Source organism: Crocodylus siamensis, chromosome 3, assembly GCF_052110815.1.
Source record: "Crocodylus siamensis isolate JL-2025a chromosome 3, ASM5211081v1, whole genome shotgun sequence".
Lineage (NCBI taxonomy): Eukaryota > Metazoa > Chordata > Crocodylia > Crocodylidae > Crocodylus > Crocodylus siamensis.
The window spans coordinates 130,635,401-130,655,428 of record NC_143397.1 but is presented as its reverse complement, the minus strand read 5'-3'; the positions used below and the strand labels follow the sequence as shown (position 1 = coordinate 130,655,428).

Below are 20,028 nucleotides of genomic sequence, written 5' to 3'. Positions count from 1 at the left end.
GGTTTTTGTTGTTCAGAGAGCTCAGTATTGATAAATGGACACTTCTACAACTTGCAGAACAACCATAGAAACTTTGTTGTCAAATAAATTTGGGGGAAGATAGCAGTAACTGAAAGTACAGGTTCAGGTATACTTAACGTGCTTCAACCTTCTCAAAGTTCCTACCATTTGCTGGAATTGCCATTGAAAACAACTGGGCCAGTTTCTTTCCTAGCATAAACAAATGAAATTGCATTTTAGTCTAAGTAGCTGTACTTAGTTAAACCAGCAGAAAAAATTGCCCTCCAAAATTTTCAAGTTAGATAAATTGTAATTTTGCTCCAAGTAAAGTGAGTGTTAAGGTTATCATTAATTTTGATCAGACCACGATCAAGTGAAATAATAATAAAAGACTACATCATCAGCTATGCTTTATTAATTATTTAATAATAAGGCACTACCAGTTAGAATAGTAGCATACACTATTTTGTAAAGTTAGTGAATTCTTAGTAATGAGGTTTCTACTATAGTACTTTCCTATTAAATCTTTAATGAGAAAGAGAGAGGCACTTTTTCCAGGGTGAATATTAAGTTATGCAGACTATCAAGGTTCTATAGTAAATATAGTATCACAAGTGTGATATTATTATGTAGGACAGCTCCTTAGCTCTTCCTGCCATTAGTCATTGCTACTATCATGCTCGCCCCTATTGCTCCATTCTCAAAAGCAATCTAGTGAAAAGGGGAAGTAACAGAAAGGCTGTGTTTTCGTTTAAAGAAAAGAACTATTATAAGAATGACCCAGAACCATTCAAATAATAGCGAGCATACGTGTTTTTCTAATGGCTTAGTTTTAAAGTCAAATTTAAACATTAGGTACGTCATGCTTACTCTTCAGTGTGGCCATAAATATGAACAACTATGACCAATATTTTTGGCTTTTGTTTCTGTTTTTTTTTTAAGGAGCCTAAAGTCAGGTTCCTGCATGTATCCTTCAGAACCTGATTCTCCTGACTTGGACTTCTATCCAAATTCATGAGGTCTTACATAAGCATGGCCATGCAATTTATGAAGCTGGTGGGAAAGAATAACTTGGCCCAGGAGGACAAGAGGTCACAGAAAAACAGAAATCCAATCCTTTGGGTTATGTAAATCAATGGCAGATCTAGTACAGGATTGGCACCCAAATTACATAACCATGGAAAACAGGTGCAAGCATGCACAGTTAGCATCCGCCAAGCCACCACGCAGCGACTGACAGCATGAAACTAGGAGTTTTTTCAAGGAACGCAAGTCAACTGTGAAAGACACAATTTAAAATGCCTGCTATGCTCTGAGTGGCAAAAATGAACAACACACACACAGAGTTCTAATCATGATGAATATATGGCATAAAAAAATATCAAGCTGTTAGGGAAACAATTCAAAGCAATTAAAAGTAGATAAGAGAAAGTGTTTTTTCATTTACCAAGTGGAGCAGGAAGAATTTGCTTTTTAATATGTTTTGTTTGAATGACAACTTAAGCAGCTTTCTCCCCCACATACAACTAAAAAATAGTTTGGGCAAAAATAATTGTATTTCCTTTAACAGAGCAGACATTCCAGCAAAAATTGAGATTAAACCATCCTTTGAAAAGTATAAATTTTCTTTTTCAAACCTACATACAGCTCATTAGCACTAATGGAACATATCTTACAAGCCCCTTCTTGGCTTTGAAGTTTTCAACTGCAATCCTGAGAGATTTATGAGACTTCTGCTGGGATTCAGCAAGTGGTCTGCCAGTTGGCACATGGACTTTTCTACTCTCCCCACCACCAAAAAATCCAACTATTTTTCTACTGAGATTCCTAGTGTATACTTGTTCTGTCTTACTACTAGCTGCTGCTGCTCATATGGTATAATGGTTTTGCCTTACTAGTTTAAGTTAGAGAATAACATTTTAAAAAGCAGCAATTAAGTAAATTGTAAGAAGAGAATGTTTTGGCACGGTTTAAATGTATTGTTTTGATTTTCATTTCAAAACGTGTTTCATATGTAAAAATAAATTTTAAAGTAAATTCAGAACAAAATGTTTAGAGTGATGTGAATTTTTCCCCAAACTTTTATGTGGAATTTAGCGTTTGGATTTGGAACAAAAATATGTGAAGCACCATTGTGACATTTCCAGTGAAAGAGAGATTTTGATGCCCCTTCTTCACCAGCTAGCATTCTGTTACATACGGCATACCCATGGCAAATAATTTTTTTCTCCTTAATTCCCTTCCTTCCCAATGACACATTTTGTTAATAAACGGCTCCTGCAGTCACAGTTTCCTGTAGAAGGAAACCATCAGGTCCATGGAGGGATATGTGATCTCAGGTAGCTTGAGTCAATGTTAGGAGCATTTTGGAGATGTAGACAGAGCCCTTTAACTGCAAACATAGGTGTTTGACACACTGTGTTCAGCAAGCAGCAGAAACACCTACAAGCCCAAATTCAACCATGAAGATTAAAATCCTGGCACAGAGGGGACACTTTTAGGTTGGAGAGAGCAGTCCTGAGCCTACTGCCAGTGCAATGGTCGGTTTTGCAAGGCGGGCGCTGGTTGGAGACCAGCCATCCTCCCCTTGCCTGGCAGCTCCTCTCTTCCAGCCTTCATCCTCTCTTTTCCTTTGCTCTCCCACCACCTCCTTTAGTCCGAGCTGTTTCTGGGCCCTCCTCTCACCCCTCCCGAGGCACTGCTCCAGTTTTAAGCCTCCCGCCCCCCGGAGGAGACAAAAGCATGCCAGGAGTGGCCGGCTGGAGGAGGGGGCCGCATTTTGGTTCACCCTGGCAACCCCCTGACATGCCAGCTTGCGGGCCTATTATATCAAGCCCTCTTGGCAAGAAAACCTGCAGCACAGCTAGGTCAGTGTGTGTGTGCTGGCGGGGGGGAGCTCTGTGTCGGCTTTCAAGACTCCGCCTCCACGATCCCCCAAGCTGGGGCTTGGCTTGCAGCCTTTGTGCTGCGCTCCCTGGAGCCCGGAGCCCCTGTGGACACCGGGCGGGTCCCTTCCCGGCGGGCTTCCCCTGCTCCCCGCCGGCAGCGGCAGCCGCCGCCCTGCCTCAGGCTTGCGGAGGGGCAGGACAGCCGCGGCCCCGGCCCCGAGCCCGCCTCTTGCTCGAGTCAGGCGGCTGCGGGGGGAGGGAGGCCGGGGCTCTGCCGAAGCAGGAGGCGGAGGAGGGGGAGGGGGAGGCGAGGGCAGGGCAGGAGGCGGCGCTGCCGGCGCGGCGGAGCCCGCACAAGGAGCCGGATACCCTGGACAGCGCATCGCCGCCGCCGCCGCCCGCGCACCCCGGCCACATGGTGAGTCCCCGGGGGCCGCCCCTGCGCCGCCCGCCCTTGCAAGGCACGAAGCGGCCTGGCCTCAGCCCTCTGCCCCGGGCGCGGCCTCCCCAGCTGTGCCCCCGCGGGCTGCCAGGCTCAGCTCCCGCCCCCCGGCCTGGGGCTGCCCCGGGGTCCCCTCCGCCTTCACCCTGCCCTGCGGCGCCTCCCCTCAAGACCAGCCTTGAGCCGGCGCCCCGGAGTGAACCGACCCGCCAGCCCCGGGCCGCCACCTTACACCAGCTTAACCCCGGCAGCTCGGCCCCAGCCAGAGGGAACTGCGGGGGGGATATGCACAGCTCCCCCAGCCCAACCCTGGGATGGGAGCGCGGGTATCTAGTGTACCCCCCAGGTATCAGTAGCCAGGTGAACTCAGGGCTTGGGGAGCTTCCCCAGCTGCCCCGTGCCCATCAAGAGGCTGCCCTGCCGAGAGAGGGCACCAGGCAGTACGCAGGCAGAGCCAATGCATGAGGCTCAGCTGTGGGGGCACTGCCCTGGCTGTGCTTCTGCCAAACCTGGACACCACCAGCCTTGCCCCAAGAGAAAGACGCGAGGCTGGGGAGTTCCCCTGTATTCCTCTTGGCAGCCTTTCAGGGGTGCCATTTGCTCTGGTGGAAGAGAGCACTTGAGCTAGCTTGTGGCACCCTTTGGGTCAGAGGGTGGGAGGCAAGCCTGGCCTTAGCGTTTATGCAAGCAGGAGTTGAAAGCTAGACTGGCAGTAGCAGACAGTAGACCTCAATACACCTTGTTAGATTTAAGGCACCCTTTGGAAAGTGCCCACTCTTAGCGTTGACTTGTTTCTCGACTACAGAAAAAAATAGAGCAATTCCTCTGTTGCAAAGAGCTCAGAAAGTGGGTCAGAAAGTTGCTGATGCTACAGATCCCTATTTGGAGTCTCTGGTTGTATCTTGTGAATCACATGCAGGTATTTCCAGCCCTAACAACGCTAATGTTGCATAATAATACCTCATGGCACCCTTAAAATGATCTTAAGGCACCCTAGGGTGCTGCAGCACCATGGCCAAGAATCACCTGAGTAGGGACATTTCAGAGGTTTATGGAAGGGCTACAGAACTTGAAATAAAAACGGGAAGGAAGTCCCAGCTAGAGAGGCATTACAAGATTGTTAGTTTGCTCTTAGTTATGAGGCTCAACCTATCAAAATAGAAAATAATTGCTTCTTGTCTAGGAGTAAGCAAGCTGGATTTCAATGTCAGTGTCAGCTTTCTACCTCAGAGCCTGTAACCTGTAAAGCTTAGACTGTTTTGGGAACAATTGTCTTTCCTTCTTAAGAAATCTAACAATGCTTTTGAATGCAATGATTGAGATCCTTGGGAACTGCAGCACCTTTCCCTGACATTTTATCTGTCTCCTTTTAGTTTTTAATTTAATTGGTTGAACATTTCAACAAGTTTACAGTCATGTTGCAGCCTTTTCAAGGGAGGAAGGAGAGAGGAAATGTATAACAGCCAGGCATATCTACCACATGTGGTTACTTTTATATAGAAGGAAAGGTTAATATATTAATACATAGGCTCAGTTCCTCTTACTAGGATTTTACAGCACTCACCATAAGCCAAATACAAAGCCAGAAAACCAACAGCTTGATTTTGTAAGGTATTAGGCACTTGGAACTGAGATTCCTCTTGATTTTCTGTCTGTATTTTATTTATTTCTAAATATTTTAGGATCATATGCACAAATGGAATTTTATTCCTGAAGGTAAGTTAATAGAAGTGCTTGCATACATAATGAATCTTAAGTGGTGCACTGCTTTTCCATATGATGAATATAAATAATGGAATTTTATTTATCTGAGTGATATAAGAGCCTGAGAACTTTAAAAGCAGAGTGCTTCAGGCAGTCAGACTGCAAATGGGAGATTTTAAAAAATATCCTTGTGCTGATAGTTGCTTCCACAATACATAGTGGATTAAAACTGAATTAAACCTCATAATAATCCTGAGAAGCAGAGGAGCATCACTCCCGTTTTGCAGCTGAGAAGAACAAGTCATGGGAAAGTTTAGTAATTAATCTAAGGTTTCATCAGAGATAGGAAGCAGGTTTTGGAACAGATTTTCTGTTTTCAGCCACGTGGTTTAGCAACAAAACCATTCCTCCTCTTAAACTGGGAGGTATATTCTGATTTAAGAGCCATCTGGCCATTCCTCACACATAAAAATAGTGTGAAAACTCAGCATTTCAGCTGCACAATATCCAGAGAAAAATAGCTGATTTCAGGGAGGGTGGCCAAACCGTTATGATTCAAGATGGACAGTTCTAATGTAGTTTTCCACTTACAAGGTATAAGGAGCTACCCATTTTACCTTTAAAAAAAAAGCCAGGGGGAGGGCAGGTGGGGTTGGGGAAAGACACACACTGAAGTTATCCTTCACCTGTCTGACTCATTCAATCTCTTAAATGTCTGATTGTGCCTGTCCCAAATCTAGGAAAAAGTAGGAGGGAATGGTGGAAGAGATAATATGACAGAGTATTCTCTTGAAGAATTCCTTTGCAGCAGGCTTGCTAATACCAGGCATAGCTGAAAACCCACTGTTACCATACAATACCATGCTATTCTAAGAAAAAAAGTATTCTAAAAGGAGCTGTCTAACCTTGCTCCTGACACAGCCAACAGAAAATTATCATAGTCTTTAACAGCTACATTTTCAGGTACAGGTGCACAGAAACCTGGGTTTGAATCACTATAGCATTACTCCACTTTTGCTAGTGTGATTGTCAGCCTCCGGTAGAGTTGCACTACACAGATGTAAAAGTGTTTGGTGTGGGCCTATCTTGGAGCAGCATTTATGTCTGGAAGTCAGTTGCTTTTATTCAATGTGTTTGTAAATGGAGCAAGTACATTTCTGCTTTAGAAAATTAGCAAGATCTACAGGGGGATGAAGCTGTCTGCTTTACATCCTGAATCTGAAATTAGAATAATTAACAGTAAGTTACTGTAAACTGTGTAAAGCTAATCAAGGATCCCATCTCAGGATTGCATTAGTTTGATTATGGCAATGATCTAAGGGATCCCAGTGTCCCATAGGACACTGTGTAGCACAAATGGTTGAAACATGAAGGTAATGATACAATTAGAAGGCAGGTTTTCAGAACTGATGAATCAGGTCACAGAATTACCTCTGGGATTTTCTAGCTAGATCAAAATACAGCTGCCTGAGGCAGTTAAAATGTTCTTTAAAGGCTGATTCCAGGTCAGCTCCATCAGCATAAGTCTAGAATCATTTTATTTACATTCAGTGGATTAACTTTGGATTTATCTTTATGGAATCAATATCCAAGGCCTACCCTAAACTTTTATTTCCAAGTCACAGAACAGTTGGTTAATCTCAGAATTGTTCTAGGACAGTTGGCAGCAATAGATACAAGGTCAGAATTGCATATGCATGTGTTAGCAAATGTGGACTATTCTGCACTTGGAACAATCGGCTGCTACTGAACACATTTTTATATATTTTGTCACGTAGAACTTCTTGAAGTGAAGAAGAGAGAATAATAGCCTGACAGGAATGGAAAGGAAAAAGTCCCCCAAAATTGTAATCTCTCAAGATATTTAGAAGTATTGCTGGGAACATACAACTGAAAAGGACCCCGTAGGCCTATACCAAGCTTAAGGGTCTTACAGGATACAATGAAAATAGCAATGGCTTGCTTCATTAGCAAGAGTTGGAAGAAAAATGCATCTACAGAGGAAGCAGGATCACAACTAAAAGTTTTGCCACAACAAAGATTTCTACTGGAACAAATTTATTAGACATAAATGGATGAGCCTAACCCATTAACTGAAAGGGGATTTTATGAGAAAAAGTACTTCAGGTCTCTGCCTTTGAAGACAGAGAGAGAAGAGATCCTTCAAAGGAATGTCACCACATTTGCTAGATACATATTTATGTAACCTGCACTTTGATACATACTTTGCTAAGGATGCTGTGATGCAAGCTTCAGCTAAATAGGAAGTGTGAATATGTCTCGACCCAAGTTTGGCATTGGATAAACAGTAGTGACCCAGAGTCAAGTTAGAGTGTTCTGCCATAGCTATCTATGTAGAAGCCAATTTGATGGTGGAGATGGATCATTGCCCAGAAGATAGTGAGCACTAAAACACTTCATTTTATCTTGGTGTAATCATTAGTACTAGCAGCAGGATTCTGCAGGATTATTGGAGCAATGGAGTCCAAGCCTGTTCTGAACAGTTCTCATCAACTTCTCTGTGGTGTTACATGGGTGTTAGAGCAGAATTGGACCCATGGTGTATGGAAATATTTGTCCAGTCCCCCATGTTGAGAAAGTAAATATACCTTTGCACCTTGCTATGAAATAGAGAATAAACTAGATCAGGTCCTCAGGTCATATAACTTGCTACAGTTCCAGGCGCTAGACTTCTTATCTATGGATACTGTGTGCAAACAGAAACCAGCCTGGCACAAATCCACTAGTGACAAAGAACTCACTGTCAGAGATTACTTTCAGGGCATGTCAGATCTGATGTGGCAGTCAGCCTTGTCAGTCCTTCCATCCAAATTCTAAGACCACATATCAAACCTATACCAATCAATAAATAGTACTAGTGTAACTTTGAAGATATTTACCTTCAGAATGTACAGTGGCTTTGGACTACTGATGAGTGCACATAAAAATGGCTGGGTATGAATATTCCTTTTTGAGCTTTACAGACACCATATTTTAGACCTCACCTGCTTTTGAAATCCAACTGATAGCAGAATCAGTACTATATTTAAGATCTATTCTAGAGTCTATTTACTCTATTCATGTGCACACAGACCAGAATTTAGCCCTGTTTCTGCCTCTGGGTGGCCAAAATGTAACCTTAAATTTTATTTTAAAACTTGAGAAAAGAATGCAGAGAGGTTAGTGACTAGAACAGAATGCAACCTTGCCCTGATACCCTGGATTTCATGATACTCCAGTATACATGAACACATTCATAAAGTGGTTCTAAAAAAAGCAACCACCCCAGATAGCGTTTTCATCCCTATATATGACTAGTGTAAATGACTGCATATAGAGCAAAACAATGGTGCATCAGGCACCACGTCTTCCATAGAAGATTAGAATATGTTTAAATGAATAACTGTCAGGTTATTCACAAAAAAAGAAAAAAAATAAAGAACGAAGCATGACTAACTGGAGCTGCCAGCACTAACTTTTTATTTATATCACATATGGTGAAGAATACTGGAAAAAAGCAGAATGAGCCACTGAAAGGAGCCTGAAAACATCTGTGATGCATCTGGTTTTCAGCAGGTTTCTCTGAGGTCTGTGAAGATATATTGTTTCTTTAGCTCAAATTCTTGCACCATTATAGAAATGCATGAGGACAGGAAGAAAAAAGAAATTCCTAATTTGTACTAAGCCCCTAATCTTGTCTAAATTTGCTCCTATAGAGTTTCTCTTGATTTTGCCACTGTGAAAGGAAAATTATTTTCAAGCACTCAGTTTACTTGGAGGGAAAAAAACACTCGTAGAGGGCGTGGGGGAGGACCCAGAAGGATAGATGGCAGTATAATCTGATATTGTATACATTTGATAGGCTATTTTATCCCCTTGTACAAGCACAGTGATATCAATGAAGTCACATCCAGGCATGATTTTGACCTAATGTTTCTTTATGTCCCACTATACAAGTGGTCACATTAATCTCTGCATACAAAGCTGAAAAAGTGGAGCTGTTGCTATGCATTTGGAATTAATGAATAAATCTCATACAGTTCAATTCTAAAATATGTGGTCAATGACAAAGTAATACTTGTTAACTCCAAATCAGGGATTAGTTTTCAAAGGAACAAAAGAAATGGGAGATTAGGAGGTCAAAGATATGCAGCTTGGTTGGGTTTTTATTGATCATGATTATTGCTTATTTGTAACCTTCCTAGAGTCCATCAAAAGACAAGAGGAGAAATTCTCTTCTTTCCCTGTTTGCAAAAGGAAAAAATAAAATACCCTATAGATTTGCAAACAAATATTTTTTTTATCACCAGCAGTATACTTACACTCCCAAATATCACTTTTATTAATGAATTCTAAGTGCTTAGCAACAGCCCACCTTTAAAGGGGGAACCCCCCACAAATTAAAAATGATCATCTTTATTTTTACCATCCCTTATGGTTTGCTTCATTATTTCCCAGACATACAGACCACCGTATTTGACTCGGCCTGCACCAAACACAATATTGTTACACATGAAATACAGGAAACATACAGCTTCATAAGTTCATTAATGAGACAACCCTCAAAGAGAAGGCTGAAAGGAGATCCTGTGGCCGCCTACAAATTCATTATGGGGATGCAGCAAGGGATCAGAGATGCTCTGTTCACCAGGGCGCCTCTTGGGGTAACAAGGACCAATGGTCATAAACTGACAGAGAACAGATTTAGGCTAGCTATCAGGAAAAAATTCTTTACAGTAAGGGTGGCAAGAATTTGGAATGGGTTTCCAAAGGAGGTGGTACTATCCACTACCTTAGGGGTCTTCAAGAGAAGGCTGGATAGGCATCTGGCTGGGGTCATCTGACCCCAGCACTCTTTCCTGCGCAGGCAGGGGGTTGGACTCAATGATCTGTTCAGGTCCCTTCTGACTCTGGCATCTATGAATCTGCATTGTTTGTAAGACCCTTGCTATTCTCTAGCACAGGGCCTTGGCATAAGCTCTCCAAGCCATAAGGAACATAGCAACACCAGTTCAGTTATGTCGGAATATGAGGCTTTGCAATTTGTACTACTGGCAGTCCTCAGACTTACAACACAATTGGTTCCTGAAAACTGTGTCTTAAGTTGAAACGTTGTAACTTGGAACCAATTTTCTCATAAGAAACAATGTTATAAATGGGGGATTTGTTCCTGAACCAAGGCTCAATATCCTATTTTCACCAAAAATACCCCAGGATTTTGTACTCAATCAATTATAGATGTGTAATATAGCTACATTAATGTATATATTGTAAATAGCAATCATATTGATTTGGAAGGCCTTCTTTGAGGTGACTTTGCTCAACTTTTTGAAAGGCTCTTGGTTGGAGTTGTTGAAGGGTTCTTGCCTGGATGGAGTCTTCTCAGGAGTCTTGGCTGCAGGTTTTTCTGGAGACTTTTCTGCTTTCTTAAAGAAAGTGTCCAAGGAAGTTTGGACAGATGTTCTCTAGGGAGATGAGCAATGCAGCAAACTTGTTTGCTGGCATGGCGTCGCATAGGATCAAGCGTTGTAAAGTCAAAACTGATGTCATAAAGTTGAAACAGGGTATCAATTTATAAAGATTGTAAGTGCAAAACATCACTTGAAACATTGTAAGTCAAGGACTGCCTGTACCTCTTTCTCTCCAAGCCCATACTAAGAGCCTGGTTTAAGGGAAACAATGTTTTTTGGGTACTAAGGTTTAAGGGAACTGGTTTGGGGTATTAAGATTTAAGAGTATGCCTTGAAACAAGGCAACCATCTCCATCTAATTCCTACCACTAATTGCATGTTAGAGCTCAACTGTCATAGGAAATTATGGCATATCTGAGTAATGTTTATGTAATTTTGGAATTTTAAACATGATTTACTGTTTTCTCTCCTTTAATCATAAGGGCTGTATTACAGTCTAGCTGCATATAGTGCAATATATGTGCATATAGTTGCATATATACATAGCTGCATATATGTGCAATATGTGGCTAGTTTGCCATTTTAACAGGACATTAGTTGAAAAAAATTGGCTGAACACATGGCATAATGTAATTTATGAGGCCATTAAGATGAGACTCATGCTACAAATGTGAAATCTGCCAGGGCCCTTAATCAGGTGCAAGCGAAAACTGTAATATTCCTGCATGAATTAGAAGGCAGGGTTCAGTCAGCTTAAGCAGGGCCTTTAATACTGATATCAATTTACTAACTGGTTAGCGTTATTTGCATAATTTAAAAGGGGATACATGTTTGCCTTGCTCACAGGAATCTTAAGCAGATTATACTGCATAGGACACTCTTAGATGACATTGCAGCCATTTAACACTAGAGCTGGATTTTTATTTGACAAGCATTTCTGAAGTACAGGCAGTCGTCAAACTTACAACACAACTGGTTCCTGAAAACCGGGGCTTAAGTTGAACCATTGTAACTTGGAACCAATTTTACCATAAGAAACAATGTTATAAATGGGGGATGGGTTGCTGAACCAAGGCCCAATACCCTATTTACACCAAAAATAACACAGAATTTTGTACTCGATCAATTATAGATGAGCAATATAGCTACATTAATGTGTTTATATTGTAAATAGCAATCATATCAATTTGAAAGGACTTCTTTGAGGTAACTTTGCTGGAATTTTTGAAGGGTACTTGGCTGGAATCTTCTCAGGAGTCTTGGCTGAGTTTTGTCTGCTTTCTTAAAGAAAATGTCCAAGGAAGTTTGGACCTGTGTTCCCAGGGAGATGGGCAACGCAGCGAACTTGTTTGCTGGCATGGCCTGGCATCGGATCAAGCATTGTAAAGTCAAAACTGATGTCAGAAAGTTGAAACAGGGTGTCAATTTATAAACGTTCTAAGTGTGAAATGTTGTCACTTGAAATGTTGACTGCCTGTATTGAATTTTCATTCCAGTAGATTGTTTTTAAGAGTTTGACTTAAAACAAACTATTTTGCTTCACTTTTGACTACATGTACACAACATACTTTGAAATGAGAAATAGTCTTGGAACAAAAAAATTGTTTCAGTTTCAAATATAAATAGTTGAAGATCATGCCTGACTTGGAACATTGATAATTTCACATATCATTATTATTTTTCTTATAAAAATATTTCATGAGGAATTGTTATTACAGCTGTGTGAAATGAAATGGGTATAATGATATCTACTGGAGGTAGGAAGATCTGAGTAATAAATCTAGATGGATACTGAGCAATTTAATAATAACATTGAAAGCTTCTGGTGATGTTTTCTAAATGCTGTAGAAATGACTTATGATTCTGTGTCACATTTTTTTAATCAGCACGTGGACCTACAGTCTTTGTTAGGTTCATTTGTCTGAGATAAGACTGTTTGTTAGGAAGTGAAAGAGGACACATGCCAGGTTTCAATATACTAATATCACAGAAATTGCTTTGATAGAACTTTCGGTTAGTAAATAGTTGAATTTTCCCCAGAAGAGGGGGGACAGGGGGGTTTCACTTCTATCTACAGAGAAATATGATTCTGAGAAAAGAGAGAAAATAGTTCAAGGAAGATATTGGGGAGATGGATAAGGGTAAATGGTATATCAGACTAAGATTTTATTTTTGAATCTCACACACACACACACACACTGAAGGTGCTGAAAATAGTTCAATTTCCAGCATACTGATTTTTCCCACTCCTACAGTACAGAGAACATTTATCAAAACCAGTGGTTTCACTGGGTCTTAAAGGCCTTGGCTAATTTGTGTTCTCAGTTACACAATTACTGAGATTGGTGGCTTGGATGAGTGCTACAATATGCATATATGAATAAACCATGTACAATGCATGACTTGCAATTGCTACTGGGGAGAAAGCAAACCTGCAATTAATTCATTATTAGATTTGAATATTAAAAAGTTTTATTTTCTTTTTGCCAATTATTTAAGGCGTTTCCATAATATAGTTAATTTTAAGCATTCTGTAAGTGTTTCAGATTTGAATAATTCACCCCTAAACCATTTTAATTCTATGGTTCAGAGTTATCAGAAAGCACAACTAATCACCTTCCCTTAGTTTTTATAGTGTACCAGTAGACTGTCAGGCTAGTGCTGGCCCTATGTGCCAGGAGCCTGGCTCATAGTATTGAGGTTTTATTAACTGAGGAAGAATTATTCTTTATTTACCTTTGATATTTCAAAGACATTAGAAGGAGTGGGGAGTAGGTGGGAGGGAGGGAGGAGAAGGGGAGGAAAGAGGGATAGTAAAGAAAGCTTTCACCTCTCAATATGCCATAAGTTGGCAACAGCAACCTGACCCCTGCTTTCTCTTAAAAATAGTATATAAATTAAAAACTGAATACAAAAGTCAGTTAAGCTATCTCCTCAAAATGCTATAAAAGTATTTGGAATAAAGATGTTAGTTATCTCCTCAAATGCTTTTAAGTGTAGGGTGGAAGGGGAGAATAAATAAGGATCAGGTAGTCTAATATGTAGGTGCTACTCTTTCTTCAGGATTAGTTTTATGTCCTTGCCCAACATCTTGCAACATTTATATCTTGAGTTTGCTTCTTCCTTGCCATACACCATACATGAATTTTCACAGCCAACTGGAAGTAAAAGAGCCTTGTTCCCTCCTTCTCTGCTGCCAGCTTGGACAGAAACCTTCCAAAGAGTAATGTGCACTCAACCTGGCAAAGAATGAATGGCTGGCAGTGACCTCAGGAGGGATCACTAAGGCAAGGTTTTGGCATTCTTTTCAATAGTAAGCAAATACCAAATAATACTGTCCCCACAACTTCAGGCTCAGCATGCTTGTTTGATGGCTGCAGCTAGCCAATTTGGTTCCCTTGCTGCCTACAGGCCAGAGGAAAAGTCACACGAGTGCTGCAACCACTATGTAGCAGCTTTTGTTTCAAGATGTTATTGTGCGTATGATGTTGTTGCTCAGATAAATATCTGTGCAAGTGCTTTGTTGTAATTTGTGAAGAGCATTGCATTTTTAAGAAGATGACATTTCAAATGAAGGGAAGATAGTTTAACAGCTATTTTGACTGAAAAAAAAGTCAAACAAGTTGGTTTAAGAATTTTGACAACTCTACATCTTCTGTGCATACTTGGCAGGTATTCTAGACACTACACTGGCTAGTTTGATGGACTGGTATCCATTGCTTGTAGCATGGGATTGATTACCCACCCCCCACATCCTCTGGTGTTTGTTTTTTTTCAGTTCCATGACAGACTTTGGATGCATCTTCTGGCTCTGGCCAGCACAGGCTGGAGGTGTCCTACCCAACCAGTCATAGGCACATTCTAAACCCCAGACTATGTCCAAGGCCAAATTAACCCTTTAGTGGGCCCTAGCCAAATAAACTCCTGGGCCTTGGGCTTGTTGAGACCCTCCTCCCCCTCCCCACAGTGCTGCTGCCTGTGTGGAGTGGGGCTTGGAGCCACTGCTAGGAAGCAGCCACCATGGCAGCAAGGCCAGCAGAGGGGAGGGGAAGGAAAGGGAGGCAGATGGGACCATTTGCACCACTGTTGAGGAGGGAAGGGCTGGGGTCCCCTGCCGCTCAGGGCCCTAGGCATGTGCCTAATTTGCCTTTGCATTAATTTGGCCCTGACTATGGCAGTAAGGATGCTCTGTGTCTATTCTTGAGCCCTCCACCTGCTGCATGCTTGAGGTGACTGCTGGGGAAAAAACTGGAGCATCCTCACTAGCATAGTTCTGGGTTTGGAGCATGCCTATAGCATGCACAAGCCCCTTATAAGAAAAAGCAAGGAGGTACCTTAAGCATGAATACTTTTCTTTCATGGCTACATAGCCATATTTACCTCTTGTTCCCTACATTTCTAGTTGGAGTGCACTTCTACCAGTGTTAGGCCTCATGCTGTGACCTGCCATGTGATAGAACTGTGTAGTTTATACAGGAGAATGGACTACAGTGCACCAGAGGGTTTGGCCAAGCTCAGCAGCTTCTAGTTCTTCTCTCCCAAACTGAAGTATTATTTTACAGTAGGAACAAAGGGATTAGTGAAAATCTACCTATGCTTATTTTAACATTTCTGTAATGGGAATATAAATTTGGCTGACTTCTCCACACCGCCAGCCAATAACCTGTATCACAGCTTCATGGCACTAGATAACTATTCCCCTTAAAAACACTCATTTATAAAAATTGCCCAGAGTTCTTTTTTCTCCTGCATTTGTGGATTTCTTTTTACGGTGGTCAGGGCCAGTTTTGATGAAAAATACTTCCAAGTTAATGGTGTTGGCCATGTCACAGTATTTCTCTTAAGGCATTCTTGCTGGTTAAAAAGAAAGCTCTTAGGCTGCTTACAGATGTGGAAGAAGCTTTCAGCAAGGAAAAATACATGTATCTGAATATTAGTGAAGATACAAAGAATAAAAAAATAAAGGTAATGATGTCTATATGAAACACTGTTATGTGCACCAATGTATATGGAGGCTTTTGTCCACTGTGCTGGCTGGAAATATTTAGAGTCAGATGCAAACCTAGTGAATGCTAGTTTACTAGGTGACCATACATTCTTTTTGCTGAGCATACTGATGATTTGTTCAGATGAATGCTTTTGTATCATAGGTATAATTTTGAGGGCATATACCATGTTGCCCCCTCAAGAATCCAGACTATTGAGAGAAAATGTTAACCCAACTCAGTCCATGCCTAAATCTCCTGTAGTCACTATCAGACTAATGGAAGTTAGAGATATTGAATACATAATCTATATCTCAAAATGTAACCGGATCCTTACATTAAATCCACAATCTCTATTTATCAAGAAATTATGGTGCCTTTGATGAATGAAAAGGGTAATTTGAACCTTTGTGTTGGACTTTTCCCCCACTGCATAAGTTACAGCAGATATCCAAGGCCTGCCACACTCCAGGAATGACTGGATGACCTGTCTTAAGTTTTATAAGACAATGACCATATAACACAAACAAAACAATGACAGAAATGTTAAGGTACTAGAATTTTTGCTGCAAGGACTCTAAGTTGTAATTACAGAAGGCCAGTTCTGTTTAGATGGAACCACTTCTAGTGAACCTTTATCCACAATCTGTTTGTATATCCGCAAAACTGTCAGCACAAAAAAAAGCAGGTGAAAGATTTTGTTTAGAATCTAAATACTACTCTTTGATGCAAGTATGTTTCCATATCGGTTTTTACTAATTTTTAAAATCAGAAAGAATGTAGCCAAACTCTACTAAAACTGAATTCAGTTTATTATTAACTGAATATCACAAGAAACAGTGTTAAAATCTTGAACATATCCCCACTCTCCTCTGTCAATGTGGAACATGGGTGACCAGCCATTATCATCTTAAGAGCCTGTAAAGGTATCACTAACAATGCCTTCAGAAAATCCTCCTCATCAAATGGGAAGATTGCCGCACAAATGCCAGCATACCCTTTCAGCTGAGTTGAGAGAAAATAATTGCAAACAAAACAAGTCAGTTTTGTAAAAATAACTAGTACTCAGTATGCTCTTTCCATGCACATTTAAATACCAGTACTCTGACTTTTCACAAGCAAAGTATTGGGAAACTAATGTACACTTGTAACTTACGCTTATGGATTTTTTCCCTTAAGAACACACACAAGCTGTTTTCATCATTTATGATAATAAATTCCACTCACAGCTAAAGAATTGAGTTTTTCTAGAACAACTACAGTTTCTGCTTACCTCTCTCCCACATCTGTTGGAGTAGGTTGTATTTTCACTAATTGACCTAAAAGCAAAATCAAAAGGCTCTGTATATAAAGATGATAAAGGGCAAAATGGCCTTGGATGATTTGCAGGAGTTGGAAAATAGGCACCATAGTATTCTCAAGCCTCTCTGGTTCTACACCTAATTAGCCCTTTAACAACAGGCCAGACAGCACTGCAGCAAATTCGAGAAAAAGTCTGTATATTTAAGTACAATGTAGATACTAAGAAGAAATCACTACAGCAAAGAAAAAGCATCTACCTCTTAAAGAGAGAAAGCCATACAAATTAAGCTTTCCCTCAGCAAGAGCCCAGCCCCTGAGAAAACTTCAGCTTGGGGCCTCTTTCAGCTATAACCCCCAAAACATTATTGCAGCATAACTCATAGTTTCATAGTAAGTAGGGTCAGAAGGGACCTGAGCAGATCATCAAGTCTGACCCCCTGCCATGGCACGAAAGAGTACTGGGGTCAAACGACATTGGACCCCTGCTAAACCAGATAGGACAACTGATAACCAATGCCCATGAAAAAGCAAACTTTCTTAATGGGTACTTTGCTTCAGTTTTTCCACCAGTCCCATGGGATGCTCCTGCCCACTGCGGGACAGGGAGGCCTGGGTGAGGGAGATTCTTACTCTCCATCAAAGCTGACCTCATGAAGGAACACCTTGACAGGCTGGATACCTTCAAGTCAGCCAGCCCTGATGGTTTACACCCAAGGGTACTCAAGGACCTGGCTAGCTTCATAGCTCATCCTCTGGCATGGATCTTTGAGAACTCCTGGCACTCTGGTGAAGTACCCAAAGACTGGAAGAAGGCCATCGTGGTGCCTAACTTCAAGAAAGGGAGGAAAGTGGATCCAGCAAACTACAGGCCCATCAGCCTGACCTCTGTCCTGGAGAAGGTCTTGGAAAAAATTATCAAAGAGGCCATTCTTAACTGACTAGTTGACGGCAATATCCTGAGGGATACCCAGCTTGGATTTGTTGCGGGTAGGTCTTGCTTGACCAATCTCATTTCCTTTTACGACCAGGTGACCCATCACCTGAACAAGGGGGAAGAGATTGATGTCATATATCTTGACTTCAAAAAAGCCTTCAATCTGGTATCCCATGATCACCCCTTGGCAAAACTGGCTAACTACAGCCTTGACCACACCACAATCTGCTGGCTGGGGAACTGGCTCCGTGGCAGGACACAGAGGGTGGTGGCTGGCGGAAGCCAATCATCGTGGAGTGCTGTGACCGGTGGGATCCCTCAAGGGTCTGTCCTACTGCCTATACTTTTTAACATCATCAGTGATGTAGACATTGGTGTCAAAAGCGGGCAGGCCAAGTTTGCCAACAACACCAAACTCTGGGAGTAAAGCATCCACACCTGAGGACAGGAGGGTGATCCAAGCAGATCTTGACAGCCTCATGAAATGGGTGGATGAGAACCTGATGATGTTTAACACTGAAAAATGCAAGGTTCTCCACCTTATCAGGAAAAGCCTGCAACATCCTTATAGGCTCAGCAGTGCTATGCTGGTTAGCACTACAGATGAAAGGGACTTGGGGGTCATCATTGACCACAAGATGAACATGAGCCTGCAATCTGATGCTATGGCTAGTAAAGCGAGCAAAATGCTGGCTTGCATCCATAGATGCTTCTCAAGCAAATCCCGGGACATCATTCTCCTGTTGTACTTGGCCTTGGTGAGGTTGCAGGTGGAGTATTGTGTCCAGTTTTGGGCTCCACAATTCAAAAAGGATGTGGAGAAGCTTGAGAGGGTGCAGAGGAGAGCCATGCACATGATCAGAGGTCAGGAAAACAGACCTTATGATGAGAGGCTCAGAGCCATGGGACTCTTCAGCCTGGAAAAGCACAGGCTCAGGGGCGATATGGTGGCCACCTATAAGTTTATCAGGGGTGTTCACCAGGATCTGGGGGAATATCTGTTCACCAGAGCGCCCCAAGAGTAGACAAGATCGAGCAGTCACAAACTCCACCGTGACCGATTCAGACTGGACACAAGGAAGAACTTCTTTACTGTCCGAGCCCCCCCAGGGTTTGGAAAAGACTGTCCCCGAAGGCAGTTCAAGCACTCACTTTGAACACCTTCAAGACACATTTGGATGTTTATCTTGCTGGGATCTTATGATCCCTGCTGAATCCTGCCCCTGGGGCAGGGGGCTGGACTCGATGATCCTTCAGGGTCCCTTCCAGGCTGAATGTCTATGAAATATATATAGGGATATACAGTAAAAGCTCTGTTATCCAGCATCCCCTGGGAATTTCAGAGCTTCTGAAAAGAAAAAAATAAAATGGTTTTTCCAGTTAGTGGCACCCAGTATTTTCCCCTCTAACTTTCACTGTCAGATTCAGTCTCCAGCGTTATCACCCCAACTCATTACTCATAGATTTGTGATCATGCAAGAGGGTAGAGGTGAGGAAGTGAATGAATTCCTTACAGTTAGCCCAGTGCTGCTAAACTGTAAATCTCTTAAGACCAGCAACTGTGGGACTTTCCCCAGATCTGCAAATACATGCATGTTTTTATCATGAGGCGGTGTCCCCAGGAGTGGCTGTGATGCCCTGGCAGCTCTGTGACCATGCAAGCTCTACCCCGAAGCTACCCTCTCATCTTACCTGCCATATCTTGCTGGTAGAATAAGTCAGGAGGCTGCCCACGGGCCTTCTCATGACCCCAGTCCACTGAACCTCACCAGAACTTGCTGGTAACTGAGCCCTTTGCTGGACCTCTTCACTACTGTGCTACACAGGGCACCTCAAGCCTTATGGGCTAATTACATGGCTCTAAACCTTCCCTTTACCACACTCCATGCCTTGCAGGTGTTACACGAAAGTTATTTCCCCTTTTGAGGTCTTGACCTACTTGACCTCCACCCTTTTATTCTGGCTAAACTTTCTAGCCTAGGCTTACTGTGTTGGCCCTAGCTTTGAGACACTAGCTCCAATTGATCTGTTTTTCACTCTGGGTCCTCTGGCCCCTCTCCCACTCTGGGAACTAATGAGGCCTCTGACCCTCTGCTTACAGCCTCATCCCAAACCTCTGCTACAGCACCACAAACATAAGCCCCTGGGCTATAATGCAACGATAATAATGAAAACCATGTTTTGCCCCTTTAAGAAGGAAAACTTCCACCCCTAGGACAGTGTGGCTTCTAGCCCTGGGTACCTTGTAGGCTTCTAGTTTCATAGTTTCATAGTTTCTAGGGTCGGAAGGGACCTGAGTAGATCATCTAGTCCGACCCCCTGCCATGGCAGGAAACAATACTGGGGTCAAACAACCCCAGCA

General features: G+C 42.2%; 1 protein-coding gene across 2 annotated transcripts in view; it reads left to right on the top strand.

Moving 5' to 3' along the window:
* Window positions 1–2,815: 2,815 nt before the first annotated feature.
* The window catches only part of ELOVL2 (ELOVL fatty acid elongase 2), an 83,266-nt gene continuing 66,053 nt past the window's right edge, over window positions 2,816–20,028 (top strand). Inside the window, exon 1 of one of the 2 annotated variants that reach the window (XM_090039195.1) lies at window positions 2,816–2,867. Coding sequence is in view for 1 of the 2 variants with exons in the window: in XM_090039194.1 (XP_089895320.1) it covers window positions 3,304–3,306 (3 nt within the window). In the remaining variant the exon portion in view is untranslated. Of the gene's footprint in view, window positions 2,868–2,968; window positions 3,307–20,028 lie in introns of those variants that run through there. The other variant, XM_090039194.1, reaches the window with a different exon arrangement.